Here is a 19,298-nt window from a genome sequence, read left to right as displayed (position 1 = left end):
GGAATTGGATTGATCACGATTCCTATTTTATTCAAAGGTTCCTCGATATTGCAGGTCATTCTGGAATACGGAGTCGGGCACGTATTTCGTCTTCCTAGGTGAAGGCATGTTTTAGTTAGACAACTCGATCCAATAACTATTCCATTAAAGTAATAAAAGATAGTTAAAGTTTAGTTCAGTAAAAGTAATCCGCATAATGTTAGATTGTTACATTGTTATTAATCCCTCCTTATTATTTATTAGTATCATGTTAGGAATGTTTATTTATTATTATCATATTAAGTAGTACTCAACTTTGCATGTTTTTGTTTGTGTATGTTGATCATGGCTTTGCCTTATTGATCATGTGATGACCCATTTTGGTGAGCAGATTCTTTAGAGCATTGATATCTACAGGTTTGCAGATGTTGCATCATGGGGATCTGGGAATGGAGAGCTTGTGTAACATATTGATTTAATTATCTGTTTTTTTTAGTAGGAACATATTATTTAAGTTTGGTTTGAAGTTAACATTAATAGTGTGTTTGGTTTTAAGTACTTTGATTATTTATTATATTTCAAGTATGAAGTTTAGTTATATATTTTTCGCTGCAAAATTTTGAACAAGTCGATACGTTATCACACGGGCGATAATGCTTTGGTAATTCTCTAAATTTTATATTGAAAAGGTATTTTGTAAGAGAGAGAATTATTGGGGTATTACACTATATGCCTAGTTGCTAGGTTAATTTTTTTTTTGCCCGACCTAATAAGTTTGAGAACGTGCTTTTGTGTCAGGTCGTTTGATGAGTGATAATACCTTATTGTCACATGAGTTAGGGCATGTTCTCTTCGACATAAAATAACTGAACTGAACTGAACTGATCTGAATTGAACTGAACTGAACTGAATTGAACTGAACTGAAATGAACAGTGATATGTGAGAGTAAAAGCATTGTCAAGAGTTGAACTGAACTAAACTGAACTGGTCTGAACTGAACTAAACCGAGCTTAATTAACTGAACTGAATTGAACTGAAAATAAGTCGGGGAGAACAGACCCTTACTTCACTATATTAACCAAAAAAGGAAAGGGGGTAATACCTTTGATGCTGTAAAGATATATATGAGTAAAGCCTACGACAAGGTTCATTGGCTTTTTATTGTTAAGGTATTAAGAGTGTTTGGTTTTCCATAGTTATGGATTAATCTAATCTTTCAATGCATGTCTATTGTATCTTATACAATCCTCGGAAATGGAGGTCTGTCTAAACAGTTCAAACCTGCATGTGGTCTGCGCCAGGGAGATCCCTTATCCTCTTACCTCTTTCTTTTTTGTATGGAAATTTATCCAAGAATGTTACTTTTGGGTCCAGAGCTAAGTTTTTTTAAAAGTGTGAGCATCAATCGTAATTCTCCACAAATTTCACATCTTTTTTTTTTTTTTTCCGGATGACATACTTCTTTTTTCAAAACTAATACTAACTTGTGTCCAGCGATCAATCAAATTACACAACGTTTTTGCTAAATTTCCGGTCAATGTCTAAATCTCACTAAATCTGTCATCAAGTTTAGACCTAATACTTCCTTGGAGGATCAACAAGAGTTTAAAAGTATCCTAGATTTCTCTGTAATACTCCGTATTTTTAGTAGCAATTTCGTACTAATTATGAAAATATAAAGAATTAATGAAAAGGTATTTTAATTTATTTACAAATTAATAGGAATAAATTATTATTAATATGAAATTGTTAGACATTTTCGGAGTTTTAAAAGAGTAACCTAATCTTCACTTGACCTAGGGTTACTACCTTTTGAAGGGAGTATAAAAAGAAAAGGAGAGGGAATTTCAGAAAACCCTAAACCCTTTCTTCTCCCTCTCCTCAGCCGACCTTTCTTCTCCCTCTCTCTCTCCTTGGCCGACCTTCCTTTCTTTCTCTCTCTCAGAATTTTCTCTCTCTCTCTCTCGGATCTCTCTCTCCCTCAGATTTTTTCCCTCTCTCTCGCTGTTCTCTTCATTCCCTTCGTCTCCCTCGCCGTGTTCTTTCTCGGAGATCGTCGAGGGGTGCGAAGGAGGCTGTGGTTCGAGCGCGCGGAGGGTGCGCAGGCGAGGAGGGTCGAGAGATCGTGCGAGGATTGTCGAGGGTTTTGCTCGAGGTTTGTGCGCGAAGGATCGTGCGATTTCGGTGCGAAGGGTCGAAGGTTCGTGCGGGTGTGTCGAGATTTTCGTGCGGCGTGTGTGTGGTTCGGTGTTGCGACGAGGGTCGCGGTGTTCGAGGGTGTCGTGCGAAACCGTGCTGCGACGAGGGTCGCGTGGGTCGTGTGTGTGTTGTTGTGCGAGCGAGCGAAGGGGGTGCGTCGCTGCTGTGCGCGCCAGCGAACCGAAGAGGGCCTCGAGTGTGGCTGTGTGGCGAGCGAAGGCCACCGGAGTTTCATTGCCGGAGTTTGACGCCGGCGAGTCAGTGGTATAAACCTATTATGTACTTGACTTGTTTTATTATTTATATTTACTGTTTTCGTAATTAAGTAAGGTTTGTAATTAATAATTAGTAATTAGAGTGTTTAGTAATTTATTAGATTGTTAACTAGTTAAGTTATTGTTCTGTTTTAAGTAAAAATTCTGGTTAGGTTTGTAATTGGAATAAGTTGAAAGTAGGAAAAGTGTGTCTATTATTAGTTACAGTTATTATCGTTTCATGAGTAACTGTTTCATGAAATCTGACTTGGGACATATGACTTACCCTTTGGACATGGAACTTACCTTTTGGACATGGAACTTACCTTTTTGGACATATGACTTACTTTGGACATATGACTTAACTTCTGGACATAAGACAGGTTGGACTTATGACATTTTTGGATTGGTAAAATAGTGGACTAATGTTACTAACTAACTTAGTTACTCACTAACTCTGACTTCTAAAAGACGTTAAATTCACTAGATTAGAATTATAACGAAAGTTCTGGAATAAGGTTTTAACTATTGTTAATTCGAATCGTTAGATTGTTATGGTCTTAGTACGTAGAGTTGTTAGTGTTATCAAGGACGTAACACTAAAGCTTTGTTTTAACGATTTAGGTCCCAATTTCATAAGCGGCTCGTTCTATTAAGTCAGCGAAAATTCTCCGCTACAAGGTACGTACGCGTACCAGTTTACTTTCAAAGCTTAGTATCATGATTAGGTTGCAGTTCATGTTATTGGAACCTAGTACCATGATAGGGAACATTTGATTGTGATTGTTTGGTTAGACGTTTATAACGTGAAATCAATATGATGCATTGAAATATGTTGCATTGAAATGCGAAGTTCTATCGTAGTGTAACATCAGCATTATTAATCTGATCTATAGAGTAACAAGAGTGTTACCAGAGATAAGATTGAGTTTGGTAATTAAGAGAGCATGTAAATGACTCCTTAAAGTTATAAAAAGAATGATTGGTAGTAAAAGAAGATTATGGCGATACTTGTAGTTGGATTCCCTACAAGTATAGAACAATGGGGGGAGTGTGGGACTTGTCCTACACTCCTACGCAGGCCTACTGTGACGACAGTAGTGTCCTTATATTTTGATAACTCAAGTAGGCGGAAGGTTCCGTTCGATCTTGGGGGTATGCATACTAAGGTGATGGGTGTGAGACGGAACAAAACCGTATTTGCATTTCATCTAATAGACCAAGTTGTCTATTAAGGATTCAGTAGCCCGTATGATTCTAGTAAGATGACGGTGCCCGTTCGATGCCAAATAATGAAAGATTAAAGGATGTGAGATAACGTAGGTTCATATACAGTTGTAATGATGCATCATTTATGTTCATATAGTTTCAATGGTTCATTACGTACTCAGCATAGCTGACCTGTGTGTTATTATGTGTTTGTTGTCCTGTGATGAACTATTGACACTTCAATGGGGAGCAGACTAGGTGAGCTGGTGCTGCTGCATGATATCAAGCATAAGGGGGCTAGTCTGTAGTTTGAAGTTAAACTTTTGGTTTAAGTATTACTGAATTTTATAGAACATTGTTACTGGTTTGAGTTTGAATAAAGAGGGGTCATCTATGATTCCCGAGTTGTATTTACATTTTCTATTCCGCTGCAATTTGGTTTTGAGACAATGAATTTGAGTTACCGTATTTCTAATTATGCCTTGCGTTCCATCGCGGCGGTAACACTCCCAAAGTCGATGCGACGTAGCATTAGACGTGTATGGATTTTGGGGGTGTTACATTCTCTTAGGTACATAATTTTGGTACACATCGAGGAGTTTCCATTGACATAACTAAAAAAAATCTTCCCAAGCCCCCTTGTTGATAACGTGGCAAAAATATCACTTCTTGGAACTCCCTTACTTTGTCTTTTCCTACTAAAGTGATCTTCATAAACTCTATTCTAGTGGCTATGTCTACCTAGATTATGGCCTGTTTTTCCCTTTCCATGGGATTACCAATAAAATAGACTCCATTTTACATTCATTTCTTTGGTTTTGGAAAGGGGAAAAAGAGATACCTTGGGTTTAGAAAAAAATCTCTAGTTTGTCAAAAGGGTTAAGAGGTCTCGGTGTGCATGCGACCATAACCCTTAATACATGTCTTTTAATGAAACAAGTTTGGAGGATGCATAAAAATCCTTCCTTCTTACTAGCTAAAGTTTTCTTCTCCAAGAAGTATAAGTCCATCCTTTCGGATATTCCTTCTACTATAACTCCTTCTTCCTCTTGGGGCATGAAAGGTCTTAGGATGGCTGAACTTTGTCTGAGTAAAAGTTATTCATGGAAGATAGGTAATGGCAAGAAGATTCTTGCTTTTTCTCACAGATGGGTTAATAATGAACTTCCGGAGGTAGGATATGGTCCGACGTTTTTTTAGTTTTAAAGATGCTCATTCCATCCTTGCAATGGAGCTTCCTTCTAATGATGGTCACCATGATTTCTTTTACTAGAGTGCTCATGTGTGGCTAATCTAGATAAAGAGCGTCATGGTTCCACTAATCATATCATCCTGATTGATGGTGCTTGGGATCTTAAAACAACGCATATGGGTGTGGGCAGGTAACACCTCCACAATTCTCTATGTTCCAAAAATACCTTTTTAATGTAAAACTTAGAGAATCATCAAAGCATTATCAGCCGTATGATAGCCAAAGCAAAGGAAAGAGAGACACACGACACTAGGGGAGGACCGACGCAACACAACAGGGGCAAGGTTGGTGGTCGGCAAACGAGGGGAAACAGTCGGCCGGCGAGGAGGAGAGAGAAAAAGAAAATAGAGGAGAAAAGAATGAGGGCCAAAAATATGGGAGGAAGGAGGAGAGAGAAAATAATTGTGTGGGGAAAAATTTGGGTTTATGGGGGTTTGTATAGGTTTCCCCTCGTGGGCTTAGGAAAAGGTGGTCCCCATACCCAACTATGAGTCCTTCTTCGAATCCAATAGTGTTTGGGTTCCTCATACCCTCTTAGAAATCCTTTAAATCCAGAAAGTTTTTTAAGCTTTTCAAATATTTTTCAAAGCATGCCTAAATAAAATATTCTAACTTCTTTAAATCATTAAAATAATTCATTTGGCTTTCAAATAGTCAACTTTTAAAGACATGAATAATTTAAATACTAAATTATATTTAAATATAAATAACTATACATTAAAATATATCTATGAAATTCATAAATTTACGGGGGATTACAGTTGGTGTCTTTTATCTCGCAATCATACTGTCGCGCCAGGCCTACAAGGAGGGGGACTTCTGGTTCTGCTATTTCTGCTTTACAAGCGGAGGCTTTAGCGTGTTTGAAAGCTTTAAAATGGGCTCATCAAAACCATTTGCAACATATTGACCTCTTCACTGACTCAACTATATTGGTTCATGTTATGCAAAGTAGTCTTCCTCCACAGGTACAACTCATTTGGACTTTTTCCAAGATCAGGGAAATTACTGGTGATTTCACTTCATGTTGCCTCACGAAGATGCCCCGCCAGGAGGTAGTAAATACGGACAAAATTGCTAACTATCCGCAATAACTTTTTTTTTTTACTATTATGTCTTAGTTTTCTTTTCTTTCAACTGGTGTAAAAAACAAAAATCACCACGGATCTCATCTCAAGATCAGACCAAAGGATGATTTATGAAAGCTTCCACTACTTCCCAATCTCCACATACTGACTCACCCAATCTCCTAAAAAAAAGTCTCTCAAATATGAAGTGAGTAGACAGTAGGCGCCAACCCAACCATTCTCCCAAAAACGCCTTTGGCGCTCTAAAACAACCCCCCAAAAACTCGAAAAAACCTCCTCCCTCGCTCTCTACTTCCCGTTACCAAAAATCCCTCCACTCTCACCCAAATCCTCCATTAATCTACCCCTCAAAAGAACCCATCCCCCCAAAATTCCCAATGTCGCAACTCCCAATTAATCCACCTCCAGACTCTACTCTTCCTTCGTCGTCAAATGGCGTAATTCTCGGCGGTGTCGCCCCTTGCCAGGTGCGCTGTGCCGGGTGTCGCCTCATTTTAACCGTTGCGGCTGGCGTTGCGGAGTTTGTTTGCCCGACTTGCCGGCTTCCGCAGATGCTCCCTCCTGAGCTGTTGAAGAATTTTAGGCCTAGACCACCTCCGATTCTCCCACCTCTACCACCGCCAAACCCTAACCCTAACCCTAACCCTAATTCGGTGGGGCCTACTCCGCCACCTGTTCAGGCTCAAGGTATTGATCCGTCTAAGATGCAGCTCCCTTGTGCTAACTGTAAGGCTATACTTAATGTCCCTCATGGCCTGTCTCGCTTCAAATGTCCTCAGTGCGATATCGACCTCGCCGTCGATGTATCGAAAATTAAGCAGTTTCTCCCTCTTCCGCCTCCTCCTGTCGAAGAAGTCAATGAGGTTCCATCTATTATCACTTTTTAGTTCTATTTTCCGTCGTTTGAGTGTGTGTTCTATTTTATTCTATTGCTTATTTATGTTTGAATTGGATCACGTCCAAGTTTTCGTATACAATTATGCTTGCTGCAATGTTGGTGGTAATTAATGTTTAGCTGATATGCTAAGTTGAATCCAATTTAATTGTTTTCATCAGTAGGATAGACACAGAGCATAGCTCTGGAGTTTATCTTGTTTCCCATGTTTGGAATTAAGAAGCGGACTCAACATTAAGGTTATATTACCCCATCTTCGAGACTCAAGGTGGGGAAATTTGACATATCTTCTCTCACACATGAATCAAATATTAATGGTTGGATGGATGTATTTTTCATTTAGTTTTGAACTTACAATATAGCGTCGATATAATTTGTTATACTCCCTGAGGGGGTGATGAGCAAAGTTTTACCCATCACCGGAGATGGATGTATGAGTTCTCCTCAACATTTGGACTACTTTTTTCTCATTAAAGCAAATTACTTAGTGTTTTGGTCATCATGGTTTTTTCTTATATTAGAAGGATAGAACGTATTTTTGGAGGTTTTTCTTCCATGTTTGGGAGATCTCTATGGGTAAGGCAAAGAGTTGACTCAATATCCAGATGTCTGTCTCACAAAAGCAAAGTTCGTTAAGAGTTTTGGATATTAAGGTCAGATCTACGGTGTGGCTAAAATAGTAAGTAGTCAGATTAAAGTTGCATACATTGATTTTTGTAGTTTTCAATTTCAAATACCTTACATGCATGGAGACTTATGACTCCACGTGAAATACTCTAAAGTTTCAACGATTATATTGCCAAAAGCCACTCTGTTCCCTCGCTGTAGAAGGATGTCTGCATTATAAATCTGGCATCACAATTGATCAGTGTTCTCAATTGGTATCTCTTGGAAGATCTTTAGTGTAAGCTTTGCCTCTATATTAGGAGAGATTTCCTGCTGCAGTTGGACAAATATCTGTCATGTTCAGCATCTCTGCTAAATTTCCTTTTATATTTTCTCACATAAATTTCTCCTTGGTTTATTTTCTTAGACTTTTTTTTTTGAATTTTGTTTTTGTCTTCTTTGGCTACACATCCTGATCATCTTTGTGTTCTTATTTAGATTTTTAATTGCTCAATTTTGAATATTTTGCTACTGCAACTGGAGATGTTTTGGTAGACTTTCTCTTCTGTGTAAATATATCTCATGTTTTTCCTGGCTGAGGAGACAGCTCACCCTCAAGCTCAATCTGATTTTTACAAGCGAAGCATGCTCTTTTAAGGAGGCTGCAAAGCGTGAATGATCCCTAAGTAGCTTCTAATCTAGGCCCTACAATACCAAAATGACTGAGATTAGTGCCAGATAGATCTTTATGATTAAGAAGAGCAAGTCGTGTTGCATTAGACAACATCTTTGTTATGACTGTATGTGTTGGGGGCCGAAGCTTGAAAAATTGTGGCACAATCGTTCTAAATGGCATGGCAGCTGTGCAAGAGTTGCATGACTACTTTTGCTATTTCACATGGCTCCTCTTGCTGTTTCGTGGGTCTTCTTTGACCATCTCATTTTAAAAATAACTATGTCTCCCTCATTTCTTATTAGTCTTGCACATATGACCGATTGTTAGAAGGCTTTTAGATTCTACTTTCATCCCCCAGTGCTTTCACCTTCAAATTATTCTTAGACTATGATGTTGCTCCTCGAAGTTGGCCCATGAATGGAGATGCAAGCGATTGATTTTAGCTTTAAACTTTTGCATCTACCATGCTATAACTCCATCTACATATTCAAACCTCCAAGCCATTGGAAGATTCATTACTCATTCTAAATCTACTCAAGCAGTCAAGCCACACTATTGATAGAGGAAATAAATCCAATTTACCCTTTTCAATTCTATAATTCACCAAGTCAAAGCTGAGATGAGACTCCTAAATAAGCCTTAGTGGGCATAGATGCTCCCGGCATCGCCATCTTTTTTTAGGATTTTGTATTCCCTTTTTGGGCTTAGGGGAGGCTTGTTGGTGGCTGTGGGGAATTATGTTGTGACTTTAAGTTTATATCCTTTTATTCATTCTTGATCAATTTTTTTTTGGTTGATTAGGTATAAATTTTTTGTTTATTTATTGTTTCAGGTAGCTATTGATGTCGAACAAGAGGAAGGTGAAGGTGGAATGGCGGGGGAGACGTTTACAGACTATGTGAGTTCCTTGTTGAATAACTGACTTCATATCGTGAGTTAGACTTGATCGTTACAATATACAGCATGCAGCTTCTTCTCTAGGCTCTCTCAGGCAGTCTTGTAATTAGAACCTTTGAAAATAATGGTTTAAACTTCAGTGTGTTCAATGTGCAGCGACCTCCTAAATTGTCGATAGGCCCTCCTCACCCTGATCCAATTGTGGAGACATCATCCTTATCTGCGGTTCAACCACCTGAACCTACTTATGATTTGGCAATTAAAGAGGAAATTGTGCAGTCGAAGATGCTGTCTTGCTTGCAGCTTGAAACATTGGTCTATGCTTCTCAGGTTGTTCTTGTCACGTATTCTATATGTATCATGGTTATGTGTTGCTCCTTTGCTGATTAGATACTTCTACTTCATCAACAGAGACACATGCAGCATCTTCCAAATGGTGAAAGGGCAGGATTCTTTGTTGGTGATGGTGCTGGTGTGGGCAAAGGTCGTACTATTGCAGGTTTAATATGGGAGAACTGGCAACATAGAAGAAGAAAAGCATTGTAAGTTTAAGGTTGATTTATAATGTGGTGATTATTGCTTTTTTCAGGCCGTAGGAGAGACATAATTTTTTTTGGGGGATGGGGGTTTGGGAGATGTTGAGCTTTGCATTAATTGTGAAGCCGTACAATATCTACGATAAATGGAATTCTTGGTCATGTAGATGTAAAATATCTCGAGTTTTGCTTTTATGACAGTGGCAAAAGTCATACACAAGCACTGCTCTTAAAATCTTACTCTGGCACTGTTCAATCTTCGCCATCTTTCCCTATTCAAGAAAGATATCAACATGATGTGGTTGACCTTATTGGTGCTGGATCATATCCCTACAGTGTAATCATATTACTAAGAAAAGTATTTCCATCAGCAAGAACAGAACCTGCATGAAAAGCAGAGGACAAATTCTACATAAGGAGAGAGTCCCACATGTCCACATTGGGAAACCCAATGCAAAATATAGAAAGTATTAAAAATCCTAAAACAATGGCCTTAGTTTAAGCAAAATAGAACATGGCAGTCTTTTTAAAAGAAAGGAGAGAAAGAAAAAGGAACTAAAGCTTCATGTGTTTCCTTTAACATTCTCACTTTTAGAAGAACGTGATGTCTTTTTTTATAATTAAATTTAGGGGGGGAGTGGGTGGTCTGGGGGGGGATGGGGACCAGTTACAGTGACTCATAGCTTTCTTCTTGTAAGCTTTTCTGGTCTTGAGTGTTTGCTTCTCAGTTTCAAATATGCTTTCTGGGACAAACTATCATATTCTGCTTATCTCCTGTATTCGTTTCCTCTGGATTGACCAAATGTAGGTGGATATCTGTTGGTTCAGACTTAAAGTTTGATGCACGAAGAGACTTGGATGATGTAGGTGCAACAAGTGTTGAAGGTAAAAAAGTTAAATTTGATGCTGTTGGAGCCTTTTTATTTCTGAATAGTAAAAGGCGTGGCTAAATTAAATTATTGTGCATAGATATAAACATGCAAAAGTACAAAACAGAGCGCATTTATATCTGATGATAAAGAGGATCCAACGTAATGTTTGTCCGTTGTGAAAATGATCAATTATGACCAGGGATCTTTTTAATTAACATAAGCGTTGAGAGTTTATTTTAGTCTGTTGTTGCTCTTCCACATCAGTGTGATATTTGGATTTGTTTACCTAGTTTTACATGTATTTGCATCTTTATCTGAGTGTTAAATTAAATCAAATGATATTTGAATTATTAGAACTTTGATACTAGCAATAAGAACTTGTATCCTATCACAAAAACAAGCCCGCACAACCTTTCGACGGTCTCTGAAGCTGAACCGTGAAAGCCATCTTTTCGTCATTTCATTTAGTAACTCTTTTAGGAATACATGTTAAGATAATCTTTTACTTCTTTGGTTTTCAAATAAGTGCAACATAGAGAAGTGACACACAGACCAAGGCACATAGAGAAGAAAGTTGGGGCCACACTTAAAAGAAGGATTAGGTAACTTAAGTAAATACATTGTTGTTAAAATCCCGATCCGGATCTTACGATTCTACGATTTTACGATCCTGAATGACCTCACCGATCCCGATCCTATGTAAGATCTTAATTTTGTAGGATCTTTCGATCCTGTCCAACCACAAAAAAACCCCTTGGTAGGATCTTAACACGATTCTACGATCCTACGATCCGATCCTACCGTATAAAAATCATAACATGTTACTTCAATCTTATAGAAATTGAAAAACTATCATCATTTGCTAATTAAAAAATTCATTATTAATATGTGTACATTTTTAACATGAGGTTCTCACCATATTTTAGTATAATTATCTCTGTTTCATCAAATTGTAGGATCTTACGATCCTACGATCCGATCCTATCGATTCGATTCTACCAACCCCTACGATCCAAAGTAGGATCCCGATCCTGATAACATTGAGTAAATAAAAAATCTACACTAATTACCAAACAACTTTATCCTCGATACCTTCCACCTGCCATCCACCAAAACACCGCCACCATTGGCCACCACTACCACTTTTCCCGCACCCCTGCCCACCGAAAACCCCCTCTCCTACCCCTAGCCATCAAAAACCACCCCCTTTCCCCTCCCCTTTTGAACCCAACCACAAACAACACTTACCAACAACCACTACCAACCACATTTTCCACCGCAGCAACGCATCTACCATCACCATCACCACCGCCACCACCAACATCGTAGCAATACCCCACAACCACCGACATTTTCGAAAGTTTGCAATCGAAACCCTCCTACACCGCTGGATATTCGAAAGTTTGCAATCGAATGTTGTGATTCAGATTTGCGATACTCTCTCCCACACCGCCAAATTTTTGAAATCGAACGCACACACCTCTCTCATTCCAGATCTACAATTGTTGGAGATGGAGAAGGGAGTGATGAAGGAGGTGAGAGAAGGCGAGGAGGAGGAGATGGAGAAAAAGGAGAAGAGAAACAAAGGAAAGGAGGACAGAGAAGGGCGTGGCATTGTTGGGCTTGTATGGTGTCTTGGCGGTGTCAGACTGGTGGTGGTGTTGAGTTGGTAGTGGTGGTGGTGATGTCGGTTGGTGGGTTGAGTTGAGAAGAGGAGTGGGCTGGGTTGGTTGGTTTGAGGAGATAGGGGTGGGTTGAGGTGAGGAGAGAGAGGGGTGGGTTGGGTTGAGGAGAAGAGAGAGAGGGGTGGGTTAATGTTGTTTAGGCTGGTAGATGATAAATTAATAAGTAATGACATTTCTGTAAATAAAAGGGAAAAACTTTTTATTTTGAGCTATGTTGCGCTTATTATTATATGTCCTAAAATGAAAAATGTTGCACTTATTTAGAAACAGAGGTTAGTATTTGGTGTTTACTTATTGGTGAATCATCTTAAGTCTTGCAAAAGTGGTCAAATTCCTAAACTAATAAGGAAATCGACTGTTTTATTTCGTGGGATGATGAAGTAGCCGTTATGTAGCATGGGTACTTCTTCTAGGTCACGTATGCGTACTCGTATACGTACCCTATATGACAAGTTTCCTATATGGGTATGCGTACCCATTCCTAAAATATTTCGAAATCTTGCCGTTTTTCGTCCCAATGGCCAAATTGAACCCCGTATCCGTCTCTGTGCAACTTACTTACTTACCGTCATGCAAATGATGAGTATTTTTTTAATTTTTTTTTTATCAAAGTCGAATGATGACATTTGTGGATATTGTGAGTTTTCTAGGGTCATGTTGATTTATCTGTGTCATGTCAGTTCTGTTTTCTGCAAATGTATCATGGGTAAATTGTTTTTTAGTGCCAAATTGTTTGTGTGAATAGTGTGGACATTGCATGTGGTGGTTCAGTTGTTTCACTGTATTTTTTAATATAATTTTCAGTAGATTTTAAAGCTTTGTTGACTTGTTGCAAGCCTCATGTTCCTGTTTTTCGTCTGTTTACATACCTATGATGCCTCCTAGATCAAGCTAAGGACAATCTAGAAATATCTTTCTATCAATATCATTAAGAAAAAATTGATTATTTGGCATATTTTGCTTTCATTATGGCATCCCTATGATGCCTCCTTGGTTCAATGAAAGGCCAGTCGAAGAACATCTCAATCTTATTAATTTCAAACTAGAGCTGATCATTTTGTCCCGGCCCGACCCGCTTTTGGGTATATATTTTTGGCCCGCAGTCGGGCCTGGCCCGATTTTTTTTTGCTCTGGGTGGGTTTTGGACAAGCCAAAAATGACTTTTAGTCTATTTTTTTGACCCAGCCTGAAATAGCCCGCTCATTTTGGCTCGAAATAGCGGGCTTTGGGCATAAATTTTGGCCCTGCTTGGTCGATGGGTAAATTTTTAAGGCCCGGCCCGAACACTCCCCGGCCCACCCCATGATCACCTCTATGTCAAACGAAGAATTATTGGGATATCTCATGTCATCAGAAAATGAAAATGTGAATGCACCCCTATTTCCTGCCTCTATAATGGGATATCTCATTACAGTTGTGTATTAATTGTTGTATGTTTTATATCTGAACAAGCTAAGCAATAACCTGTGCATATTTTTGCAGTCCATGCTCTGAATAAGTTGCCTTATGGAAAGCTTGATTCAAAGTCTGTGGGAATTAGAGAGGGTGTTCTGTTTTCGACATATAGCAGTCTTATTGCGTCTTCCGAAAAGGGGAAGTCTCGCTTGAGCCAACTTGTTCAGTGGTGTGGTGGAAGAGATTTTGACGGTCTTGTCATATTTGACGAGGTATCAGTTTGTCACCCTTGCCAAAAATTGAAATGATGTAGGAAATTGATATGACTGCCTTTTAGCTTATAATGCTATCTTTTTCATAACAGTGTCACAAGGCTAAAAATCTGGTTCCTGAAGCTGGGGGGCAGCCTACACGTACGGGTGAAGCAGTTTTAGAACTTCAGGTGCATTCCATAAGTTGAAATTAGATCTCTACTCCAGTAGTTGATTTCTTTTCACTTCGCCTTATTGGGGATTTCTAGCAAAGAGTATCATAGACAAATATTATTTGTATCTTTTCCTCTTAATGTGTTGAAAGAGATATAGAGGCCTAGATGTTGTGTCATGTGTGATTACAATTAGTTGAGTAATAGCTCTTTGTCTCTCCTATCTTTGCTAATATCTTTGTTGATTTGGTCAGAGGTTGATGCTGGGATCTGATTTCACCTAAGTATGACCCTAATTGTTTTGGTTTATTATGTTTGTTCTTTCAATTCTAGTATTGGCCTGGTTCGAATATGTTGCCGCACATTAGTATATTTATTGAATTATGAGGGAAAAGCTTCAATTGTGGAGCAAAGTGCTTCGTTGTGAGCACTAGTTTGCTTGCGTGTTTTAACATTGTCATTTGGAAAAGCCCAAATATACATTTAGTCGTGAGCATGAGGTGCATTATTTGAACTTAATTATCTATTGTGTAAAAACAGCTTGCAGTGATAGGACTCTAGGGAAATTAATGCTGCCACTGCGTCTTAGTGCTCATCTCCAAAAATGAATAGCAAATCTTGCTAGAGCGCTTGAGTAGCAATGCTGAGGCGTGCTTTTCAGACATTGGTGGGCCCTTAGGATAAACTGATTTAAGAAAATTGTGGGGAAACGTACTCACCTACTGCTACTTGTAAAACATACTATGATAACAAAGAGAAATATCACATTTTGGATTCCCCTCCCCCCTAACTTCAAATTTCTCTCTTCCCCTGTCTTTCTTGCCTCAATAAAAGCCGTACCTTTCACATGTTCTTTCTCCTTCTCCAAGTCTCACCACCACAACACATCTTTGTTTTCTTATTTGAATTTGTGAGTTTCTCTTATTTGCAGCATGGTTTGGTTTCCACAGTTTAGGGGATTCAGGATGGATAGTTTGGCTGAATATGGCATTGGGCATTTTAGTTTACAGTAGGATTAGGGCGAGGGTTTCATAGTCTTTTTTCCCCCTTATATTTTGTCTCCCTGATGTTGTATTCTCATCTGTATGGATCATTCAAGTTGAGCTTCGTGGTTTTATTTCTTAATTTGTAAAATAATGGGTATTGATTACTTTTACTTCAATTATATATGCGTTTTTGTAATTTCATTTTTCCTTTTCTAAAAAGATGTTCATGCTATGTGCTTTGCGAGACTAGAAGTCAGCTTATTTCAGCTCTGTGAGCTGGCTATCTTCTCATAGTAGAACCTCTTTGAGAGGCTGTTTGATCAGTGCACTAATTTTGCCTAAGAGATTCCTCAATTGTACATTTCTTTTTCGTGATTTAATGATACTCTTTTCTAAATGAAGTGCATAAGCTTTGCGAATATGTTTAGTGGATTTAGTTTTGTAATGAGCAGCCATTCTGTTGATTCTTTCATAATGTAGGCGGATCTCTTAACTATGGCTGTTATAATTTGCAATTTGAATATAACAGGACAAACTTCCTGAAGCACGAGTAGTCTATTGCTCAGCTACTGGTGCATCTGAGCCACGCAATATGGGTTACATGGTTCGTCTTGGTCTTTGGGGTGATGGTACATCTTTTTTGAATTTCAAGGATTTTCTGGGTTGGTATTCTCACTTTAAACTGTTTTTCATTTCTCTTAATTATTATGGGTTGACGGTACATTCTTTTTGCGTTATTAGTTTGCCTGCGAACATATATGACACCTTCTGAACTCTAATTGGAAGGGTTATCTTACAATTCTATATATACATATGACTCACAACTTTTCTTTATATATACATAAATACATATACATATACATATACATATATATAGAAGTGAGTTCATATGAGAATGCATACTTACATGAGAATGAGAATGAATTTTACGCGTTATAATTCTTATGAATAAGTGATGTAACTCTAATGAAAAAGTGATGTAACTCCAGATCAAAGAATATTAGAAAAAAAATCAAAATTTGAATTTTTATTTTTGGGCTCAAATTTTTTTAGGTGGGTATATGAACAAGTGTTGTAACTCTAATCCAATCGTGTGATTGAGATTCATTCTCATTTCTCATGTAAGGAGAATTATCATGTGATCTTACCCCTATATATATATAATATATTATATATTATATATATATATATATATATATATATATATATATATATATATGTGAGTTAAATTTCAAGTGAGAACAATTCTTATGTGAGATCGTGGAACAGTGGAATAGTAATTATATGGTAATCCTTTCTCTTGAAAATGTATTCCTTTTGGAAAATTGGTCTTGTAAGGGATAAAATGGTTACATTTAACCATAATGGAATACTTATTGGTTAAAAAGAATTAATATAAACCGTTCTTAAATTCTCATACAAAAAATACTTTTATTCTTGAAAATGTAAAAAATGGTTACTTTTTAACCAAAATGGAATACTAATTGGTTAAAAAGGATTAATGCAAATTGGTATCATGTCCTCATATAAAAACTGCTCTCAACGGAACCCAACCGTATATAGATTTAGGGTCAGATGAGAAGGATGCTTAAAATGAAAAGGGTGAGAAGTAATCTTGACCATCTATTTTTAATTTAACAGCTGCGATTGAGATATAAAACTGATAGCTGTATGTGCATATTTTTGGAACTAATGGTGCATAATTTTCCAACTATATGTGCAAATTTCTGAAGTCAATGTGCATGTTTTTTTTATTTTAATATGCATAACTTTTTGATCGAATGTGCATAATATTTGAACTTAATGTGTATAAGATGATTGGAAAGGAAAAAATATACTTTGCTAAGGCAGGTGAACTTCGAGGAGAGAAAATCGGTGTTGCTCTTAGTGCGAAGTTTAACATCGGGAAGCACATAAGTGTTGGAGCATTTTCCGGCGAGGGAGATTCTGTCATAAAGTGCCGTGGAAAGTGAGGAGAGGAGAATAAAGGGAGAGAGAGCGAGTGAGAAGAAGTGGGTTGGCGAGGTGAGATTGGAGAGAGATGAGTTTAGCTTTGATTAACGACCATTTTCCTTTGAAGTGATGGATGTGAGGGAGGTGGTTTTTGAGGAGAGTGGTTTTCGAGGAGAGTGGTTTTCGAGGAGAGTGGTTATTCTTTGAGTTGAGAGATGGAGAAGGTTGTCTATTTGAGGTGGTGTTGAAGCTCCTTTCTTGGCGGAAATGGAGGTTGGGGAGAGAGAAAGAGAGTGGTTGGAGAATTGAGATGAGTAGAGGTTGATTTCTAGCATGCCGAAACAGAGCGGAAATGTTTTGGAAATGGGAAAATCTAATGTTTTAGCCACTTCCAGGCTTCATTAGCATGGTATTAAATGGAGTTCCGGGATAGGAAATGTTTCAGAAACCTCATGCTTCATAGGCAAGTGTTGGGACTTTGGGAGGCATGAGGTATTTTAAATCGAGTCCACACTTTTTATAGAGTTGACACCCCATGGTGCCCCCTTTAATATCATTCTTTGTAATCTGTCTCTCCTCCCATGCCCATGAAAATAAGGTAACAGAATTCCTTATTGCAAGAGTACAGTTTTTCTTATTGGCTTTTCTTTGCTAGAGCTTTTTTTTTGGGGGGATGTTTGTTAAACATGCTTTACTTATTATTGCCGCTTAGCTGGAGTGTATCATATGGTTCTCTATGTTATGCACATGTAGGTGCTCTAGAGAAAGGTGGAGTTGGAGCTCTGGAACTTGTTGCCATGGACATGAAAGCAAGGTAATGTGTCTAACGATTTTGTAGTGTATATATCATGCAAATGATTTTGACACTGCCTCTTTCTACCTTTCAGAGGCATGTTTGTTTGTCGAACACTTAGCTACAAGGGGGCTGAGTTTGAAGTTGTTGAGGCACCGTTGGATCCCAAGATGACGGTATGCAGAATTGTTCTTATTCATCAACTTAATAATTCTAAAATAGTAAAATGCGTATTTTAGATCCCCTCTATTGTAAGAGATTGCTTCTAATATGATTGAATAATACTTATACTTCAGCTCTGTTTTTTTATTTCTTTTCTTTTTCATCTTGGGGGGTGGGGGGTAGTAAACTAACAATTGTTTATGGCAAGGAGAAGATATTGAATCAGTACTTTCTGGTGAGATGACTGATTGACTGCTGTGCTTTTGAGCTAAGAAAGAGTAGAGACCATAGATTATAGGCTGGGGAGTTGTTACACGAGAGTTAATTGTGCTTTATCCTTGCATCCTTTATGTCATGTGAATAATGGTTGAAGCTCTACTGGAGTTTGAATTTTACGAAGATTTATGATAGGGTCAGTTGGGGTTCTTTAGATAGAGTGATGGAAGGGGTTTGGTTGTAGGCAAAAGAGACCATTTTGAGGGTGTTTGTCTTCGGCTTATTTCTCAATGTAGTGGTTGGATGGGCTAGGAGAATGTTGCATGGAAGCAGGGTAGGGGAGCGTAAATAGGCAAGTGAGGGGAATGAAGTTAAAAATTTGAACATATGGGCACGGAAAGGAAAGGAAAGAAAATGACAATATAATTATAAAAACTTAGAAAAATCATAAGAAAAACCAGTATCTTGACATGAAAATGCTGAGATGAAGCTACATGTGCTAATAGCTACAAATGAGAATGAATGAAGAGCTACATTTTAATGACTTGCGTATAGGCCGGTGGTGCCTTTGGAAAGAAAAAAACAACATATTTTTGAGGGTTGAGCTTCCACTCGTCAAGATTTCAGGTTCAAAAATTTAAGGCTTCGGTATATTTGGAGTCAAGAATTAGTCTATGAGCCTCACTCCACCTTTTCTTGATTTTCTTGATGAATTTCTTTATGATTAGCTTGAGGAATGAGCCTTTTTGAGATTAATATTCATGTACGAGGAAAGTGTCACAAGAAACTCAAGTTATGTAATCTCTAGACTTTTAGCCATGGTTTGGTTTTCTTGCATATCGGTGTCTGGGAGGTGAGCCAATCTGTCAAGTTAGAAGAAATTAGTGGCTTGAAGTGGATGGGCTAATTGACTTGGATATCATGGTGAAACTGAAATCCTAGATATGCATTGGAGACCGTGAAAAAGCATATTGCATTTATTTGTGAATAGAGAAAGTAATGTTTAGGTGGTGATTATGGTGTTGCAGAAGGCACAGAACCTTTTCACCTTTTCCCTTCTATCTTCTGTTTGGAGGCATAAATGCGCCAAACCAGGGGGGGGGGGGGGTTGATTGGATTTGAAACTATATTACAGGTGGTGTTGGGTTGCATTTTGATCATCCCGGTATATGTTTCAAACCAGTCCTTCCCTTACATTTTTTTTTTGTTTTAGTTATAGC

General features: G+C 38.1%; 1 protein-coding gene across 1 annotated transcript in view; it reads left to right on the top strand.

Moving 5' to 3' along the window:
* Positions 1 to 6,122: 6,122 nt before the first annotated feature.
* LOC104887121 (protein FORGETTER 1) overlaps positions 6,123 to 19,298 on the top strand; it is a 46,273-nt gene continuing 33,097 nt past the window's right edge. The window contains exons 1-10 of the mRNA XM_010671715.4: positions 6,123 to 6,845; positions 8,992 to 9,057; positions 9,213 to 9,386; positions 9,468 to 9,598; positions 10,401 to 10,477; positions 13,632 to 13,816; positions 13,909 to 13,986; positions 15,484 to 15,616; positions 17,661 to 17,721; positions 17,795 to 17,876. Coding sequence (XP_010670017.2) covers positions 6,360 to 6,845; positions 8,992 to 9,057; positions 9,213 to 9,386; positions 9,468 to 9,598; positions 10,401 to 10,477; positions 13,632 to 13,816; positions 13,909 to 13,986; positions 15,484 to 15,616; positions 17,661 to 17,721; positions 17,795 to 17,876 — 1,473 coding nt within the window. The 5' untranslated portion in view covers positions 6,123 to 6,359. The remainder of the gene's footprint in view (positions 6,846 to 8,991; positions 9,058 to 9,212; positions 9,387 to 9,467; positions 9,599 to 10,400; positions 10,478 to 13,631; positions 13,817 to 13,908; positions 13,987 to 15,483; positions 15,617 to 17,660; positions 17,722 to 17,794; positions 17,877 to 19,298) is intronic.

Source organism: Beta vulgaris, chromosome 2, assembly GCF_026745355.1.
Source record: "Beta vulgaris subsp. vulgaris cultivar EL10 chromosome 2, EL10.2, whole genome shotgun sequence".
NCBI lineage: Eukaryota > Viridiplantae > Streptophyta > Magnoliopsida > Caryophyllales > Amaranthaceae > Beta > Beta vulgaris.
Note: the sequence above shows the minus strand (reverse complement) of the source record. Positions and strands in the feature narration are given on the sequence as shown.